Consider the following 6835-nt stretch of genomic DNA (forward strand, 5'->3'; position numbering starts at 1 on the left):
CTTACACCAACATCAGTGACTTACACCAGCATCAGTGACTTACACTAGCATCAGTGACTTACACCAACATCAGTGACTTACATCAGCATCAGTGACTTACACCAGCATCAGTGACTTACACCAGCATCAGTGACTTACACCAGCATCAGTGACTTACACTAGCATCAGTGACTTACACCAGCATCAGTGATGTATCATCATATCGTTATTGTCTCGCGCAGCATGAGTCTCAGCAGCCTCGAGGACAGTCAGGAGTCGGGCGACGAGTGTTACCATGACGCCGCCGACCTGCCAGCATCCGGCGGCGAGCGGAGGGAGGATGCGCGTGACGGCGCGGCCGCACGCTCCGGCTTCCGCCCGGACCGGCGCGGCTCACTGTCTGACACAGCCCTCAATGTAGCTGGTGAGTATCACGCGCAGCCACCGCTCTCTGTTATCCCCTAAGGGGGGGGGGGGCAAGTGGAGGGCAACAGCAGTGAAAGCATCACTCACATTCTGTTATAACATATAACCTGTGAAAGCCATCCTGTTCCTTAATCCATTGGGAAGGTAACTCGTGAAAGTATCTGTTACCCTGTTGAAGCCATCTTGTTCCTTAATCCCATAGTTGGGGGGGGGGAGAATGCATGAAGCTACCCTCTTTGGCTATCCTGTGGATCAGGGAGAGGGGCATGTGAAACTCTCCTGTTTGGTTATCCCGTGAATCAGGGAGAGAGGCATGTGAAGCCATCTTGTTTCGTGGGCACGGATGTTTAGTCATGCACTGCTACGCCGTTATCCTACAGACGGGTGGAATTACGTAAACAGATCTTGCCTGTGTCGATGTGCTACGTGCGGCTGGAGGCTTGCTATGCCTGGCTGACGTGAGTTTTTTGGTGACCTCCTTCACAGGTAGCAACTCGCTGCGCATTCCCTCTGATTCCACACTGCCACCGCAGCAGAAGCAGAAGCAGCAGCAGCAGCAGCAGCCGCTGCCGACGTCCGAAGCATTGAGACGAGCGTCCGTTCACTCCATACGCTCGCTCGGCGATGTGGAGCTGGAGATAGAGACCGACGAACAGGTGAGACCGACGGACAGGTGAGACTGACGAACAGGTGAGACAGACGAAATATACCACGACCGCCCGCCATGCCTCACGCACGCATGCACGCACGCACGTACACGCGTACAGTGCTACGTGATGCTGCTTTCGCAGCTTTACATTATCATACATACATTTATGGCATAATTTTTAAACACGTCGTTGTTCATACTCGTCTGCGCGCCTGCGCACGCGCCGAGCTAACAACGACTTCCTGCCTAATGGCAGCGCGCTTCCTGCATCTGACATCTCATAGGATGTCGCGTGCACGCACGCACGCACGCACGCACGCACGCACGCACGCACGAGCCTGCCTGCCCGTGCTGTCACCACACGTCCTCTCTTTCTCTCTCATGGCACGCCATAGCTAACACCGTACACGGCGCCTCGCAAGAATAGCGACTGTATAGATAGATAGAGATCAACACACGCGGCGGATTTCGTCTGCGATGGCGCAGTGCGCACAGGGACGGTGCTGATGCTGCGCGTGCGGTCAGTCACTGCACAAGGCTGGCTATACGTGCTGCTGTAGGGAACCCTGCAGGTGTGGCACCACCGCGCAGCGAGTCCGTGCAGCAGCCACACATGTACAGAGAGTAGACATCGCGCAGCAGCAGCAGCAGCCACTCAGCTGTAGACTACTCAGGCTGTGCGCCACTCAAGCCCGACAGGTGGCAGCACGGTGCGCACGCGACGACGTGCCACGGCAGTTGGTGCCGCCGCCGCCACCACCGCCGACAACGACAGAGGGGTGTAGATGATGAGGGGGAAGAGGTTCAAGTCGGTGTTGACGCTGTTTCAGGGACGGGGACTGCACCAGAGGTTCAGCACGTCGTGTCCACAGCTAGCCGATGTTCTCCTATCGTCGTCTTCATCGTCGCAGCCGACCAGCAGAGGTAAGCAGCCGCAATCTCACAGTGAAGCCAGAGTAAACGCGAGGCGACGTACAGTTGCGTGCTACAGTTGCGTGCTACAGTTGCGTGCTACAGTTGTGTGCTACAGTTGCGTGCTACAGTTGCGTGTTACAGTTGTGTGCTAAAGTTGCGCGTGCTAAAGTTGCTTGTTGCAGCAGTGTGCTAAAGTTGCGTGCTAAAGTTGCTTGTTGCAGCAGTGTGCTACAGCTGTGTGCTAAAGTTGCGTGCTACAGTTCGTGCTGCAGGGTTGTGTGCTACAGTTGCGTGCTACAGTTGCGTGCTGCTGCGTGCTACAGTTGCGTGCTACAGTTGCGTGCTGCTGCGTGCTGCAGTTGTGTGCTAAAGTTGCGTGCGGCAGTTGTGTGCTGCAGTTTGTGCTGCAGCTGCGTGCTACAGTTGTGTGTTACAATTGCGTGCTAAAGTTGTGTGCTGCAGTTGTGCTGAAGTTGTGTGTTGCAATTGCATGCTACATGTGCGTGTTACAATTGCGTGCTCCAGCTGTGTGCTGCAGTTCGTACTGCACTTGTGTGCTGCAGCCTGCAGTTCGTGCTGCAGTTCGTGCTGCAGTCGTGTGCTGCAGTTGTGTGATACAGTTTCATGATGCATGTGTTGTATGAATGTGCTAAACGTGTGATGGCAGTATGCTGAGAGTGTGCTACAAGTGTGTTGCGAGTGTGAAACCCTTACGAGCAGTAGCCTGTGTAAGAGATGGTGAGCAGTAAATTTCGCAATAGTGTTTCTCCTTTTTATCGGGCTTCGGTTTTAACCAGCCTTGCGTGTGGAACGTGTGTTTGTTGGCTAGGAGGCAACAGCACATTCGTTTTCATCAGAAAAAAAACACGAGGCAAGTCGCTGAGAGCGTACGAGTACGTTCCTTCCATCGCTTAGCAACGGCGCGACTGCTGCTGCCGTCACGCTTTCAATGGAATTTAGAAAGAGCGGCAGTTACAGCCAGTTAGTGGTGTAAAACTGCACGTTACTAGCTCCATTAGCTAGTTAGGCTTCCATTATCTAATCTTTGCCGTATTTTATTAGCTATTCGTGTCCTATATCTTAGTAGCTTGACATGCCCCATACCTCATGCCCCATACTCGTTAGCTAGGTATGTCCCATACTTCATTAGCTAAGCATGCCCCATACTTCGTTAGCTAATCATGCCCTATACTTCATTAGCTAGGTATGCCCCATACTTCATCAGCTAAGCATGCTCCATATTTTGTTATCTAGGCATGCCTCATACTTCATCAGCTAAGCATGCTCCATATTTTGTTATCTAGGCATGCCCCATACCTCATTAGTTAATCATGCCCCATACTTCGTTAGCTAAGCATGCCCCATACTTAATCAGCTAAGCATGCCCCATACTTCGTTAGCTAGGTATGCCCCATACTTTATTAGCTATAAGCATCCTCGCATGCTTTTCGTATCATTGGTGCCTTTCTTTCCTCTCCCACCCCCTCCCTTTCTCTCTCTTTCGGTCTTTCTCTTTCTCTTTCTCTGACTTTCTGTCTCTGTCTCTCTCTCTCTCTCTCTCTCTCTCTCTCTCTCTCTCTCTCTCTCTTACACTCTCTCGCTCTCCTCTGTCTCTCCCCCCTCTCTCTCTTTCTCTCTCTCGTGTCTGTATTTTCCCGAGTACTCAGGTATGGCTGTTCACGGCAAAGCCAGTTTCCTGCAGGTGTCCACATGCGCTCGTTCATGTGATAGGTTAGGGGAGGGTGCATAATTTAAATGGCTCTCTGACGTTTGCTGTGATGTCATTGACGTCTCGCTGGTTTTATGAAATGTTAACGCATTGTAAAGTTGTGGCGAGCGCTAGTTGCAGCGCTTTTATTGGTAAATCACACACGTACTTACGATGTCTGATATCTCATCGACGGATGTATATAATAACTATCCATGCGGAAGTTTCCTGCTACGTGCACTAGGTGGCAGCAGTTTGGGTCATGGCCATCCGTAACTATCTATACAGTTATTTCTTACTCCGTGCACACCAGTTGTTAGCAGGTGGGATGGCAGATGAGAGAAGGGGGCTACAGCCACTTTTTCGGTGGAAGCGTAGCCCGCCTCCATCCTTCAAGGAAAAATTATCTTTTATCTTTAAAAAAAAGGAAAAAGGGGGACTTTACGAGAGGACTTTTGAGTGAGTCTTCATCACGCTGCACTATTGGTGGTAATTTGTCAAAACGATAATGGGCTGCGTGGGCCTCCCCAACTATCTATGCAGATCTTTCTCACAAGCTGGGCGATGGCCATCTATGACAGTCTATTACAGATATTTCTTGTTTTCTTCACTAGGTGGCAGCAGGCCAGGGTCGATGTACGACCAGCAGGACGGCAGCGAGGAGTCGGAAGGTTGCCAGGGCGACGGTGAAGCTGACGTGCGAATCTGCGTGACGTGCGACGGTACCCCTGGCAACGGGAAAGGTGAATATGTGAAGCCAATGCAGAAGCATCAAGCGTGCAAAAAAAATTATGCATCAATATGATTACTACAGTGAATCCACATCATGGTGTGTCTATATCGTCAGTGCCGTGTTGCATCTATATCGTGGTCATAGTACGTCCATATCATGATAATGGTACATTAAATTAAATTAATTAATTAGTATAGTGAATCAATATCCTGACCATGATAGAACTATATCATGAATGAAATCTGTTGACTTGTTAGCCACAGTGCATTTATGTCATGGTGTGTCAATAACATGGCCACTATGCTTCTATATCGTGACCACACTGCATCGCCATGGCCACCAATTGATTCACATTATACGGGAGTCGTTTAATAACCAGCTAACACATCAGTGAAGCGATGGGATACACGTCGGTGGCTCGCATGCACGATTCGGCCTTTGTAATTATTTTCCAACGCGTAAACGACGTGTAGAACTCGTAGCGCACCACACGCGGTTCCATGACGTCATTCTCACCGAGCGTTTTTATACCGCGGTCGCTAGCAGATGATGCCGGCTCGCTCGCCGTCGACGACGACTGGAGGCTGCGCAGACGCAGCTGGTGCGTCAACTCTCACCACGTCACGGACAAGGAGCCGCAGAAGTCACGCAGGTTAGGCAGTGCTGCCACTTTATACTTTTTTTAAAGTATTATGATTTTTTTTAAGAAAATCAACTTTTAATACTTCTTAGCTCACTTTGACATCGTCAAGCTGAGCTATTGCCATGGGTCGTCGTCTGTCGTACGTCCGTCCGTCTGTAGAGGCCGACAGACAGGTGAGACAGACGAACAGGTGAGACCGACGCACAGGTGAGACAGACGAACAGGTGAGACAGACGAACAGGTGAGGCCGACGGACAGGTGAGACAGACGAGCAGGTGAGACCGATGGACAGGTGAGGCCGACAAACAGGTAAACCCAAAGATCAGGTGAGACCGACGGCCAGGTGAGGCTGACAAACAGGTAAACCCGAAGATCAGGTGAGACCGACGAACAAATGAGACCGACGAACAGATGAGACCGATGAACAGGTGAGACCGACGGACAGAATGTCATGCTACACATTGCATGTCTACGCATCGCATGAACGCTATGTAGGCACCAGGCTTCAATCTACTGTCCTAATAACCATAGAACAGATTTAACGCAGTTAAAGGCCAGCAGCAGGGTTCATAGTAGTAAGACACATGTTGTAATAAGGACTTATAAGACCCTTTCTAAAGGCTAAAATAAGACTTTTTTACGCGATTTCTGATAGATCACCGACTATTAAAGTACACTAATAATATTTATATAGACAATTGCACAGCAGATTTCGCCGAAATTCAACAGAGAAAATGTTGGGAAATGGTCTTTTGGCAAAAAATAAGGACTATTAAGTACTTTTCTAAGATTTAACCAAAAATATTTACTAATAAGGGCCCTTATTTTATTTTTGGCAAAATAAGTACTTATAAGACTTTGGAAGACCCGCTACGAACCTTGATCAGTAACTAAGCCTTTTGAATTTTCGCTTACTTTACCGTATTTTTATAGTAACCAGATTATGATTGGCTGCTCACTCGCCGCGTTGTCGTAGTAACCAGGCTGTGATCGCTCTACTCTGTAGGACACTGTGTTGAACGGGAGCTTACGGCGGAAGAGCGTCTGTGTGACGGGCATGACGCAGACGGCGGCGCCCTCTGCAGCACTGCAGAAGGCGGCGAGTGCGGATGGCGCAACGCTCGCCTCGCTAACCAAGTGTACATCCGTGCCGTCGTTACACAAAGCTGTCGTGGAGAAGGCAGCCTCGGAGAAACGTGCAGCGTCCAAGATGGTTCACAAAGGTATCGCCGCGATGTGGTCACCATGGTTCTCCCATCCCCCAGCCCTGAACTTCCTCACCTCCCCCTCCCCTACCCGTCTTTACTCCTCTGTGGACTTCTCTGCTGCAGAGGGAGAGCGAGGCGGGCGAGAGGGAGAGGCGAGGGCGGCGAGAAAGGGAGAGGCGGAGGGGCGGGAGAGAGAGGTTTGAGGGGGCGCGGAAGGAGTAGGAGAGGGCCGAGGGCGTATGGGAAGGGGAGGGAAGCAGAGGGAGAGGCGAGGGGACAGTAGGGGAGAGGTGAGGGGGACCAGGAGAGAAGAGGCAAGAGAGGCAGGAGGGGAGAAGAGGACTCACAGAAAAATGGGGAAGGGAAAGGGGGAAGGGGGAGGAGGAGAGGTTCATAGTATATGGGGAGGGGGGGGAGGAGAGGGTTCATAGTATAATGGGGAAGGGGATGGGAAAAGCAGAGAATCGGCCAGAGAATAAAGACGGGTAGCGGGAGGGAGAGGTGAGAGAAGATTCAGGGCTGGGGGATGAGAACCAGGTTACACATCCGCGGCGACTACCTTTGTGACGCATCT

General features: G+C 51.0%; 1 protein-coding gene across 1 annotated transcript in view; it reads left to right on the forward strand.

The window, feature by feature from the left end:
• The first annotated feature begins 219 nt into the window (after positions 1 to 219).
• Positions 220 to 6835, forward strand: part of LOC106806117 — a 12354-nt gene continuing 5738 nt past the window's right edge. Inside the window, exons 1-3 of the mRNA XM_014807971.1 lie at positions 220 to 403; positions 892 to 1061; positions 6060 to 6276. Coding sequence (XP_014663457.1) covers positions 223 to 403; positions 892 to 1061; positions 6060 to 6276 — 568 coding nt within the window. The 5' untranslated portion in view covers positions 220 to 222. The remainder of the gene's footprint in view (positions 404 to 891; positions 1062 to 6059; positions 6277 to 6835) is intronic.

The sequence above is a fragment of the Priapulus caudatus genome, unplaced genomic scaffold (assembly GCF_000485595.1).
Source record: "Priapulus caudatus unplaced genomic scaffold, Priapulus_caudatus-5.0.1 Scaffold143, whole genome shotgun sequence".
NCBI lineage: Eukaryota > Metazoa > Priapulida > Priapulimorpha > Priapulimorphida > Priapulidae > Priapulus > Priapulus caudatus.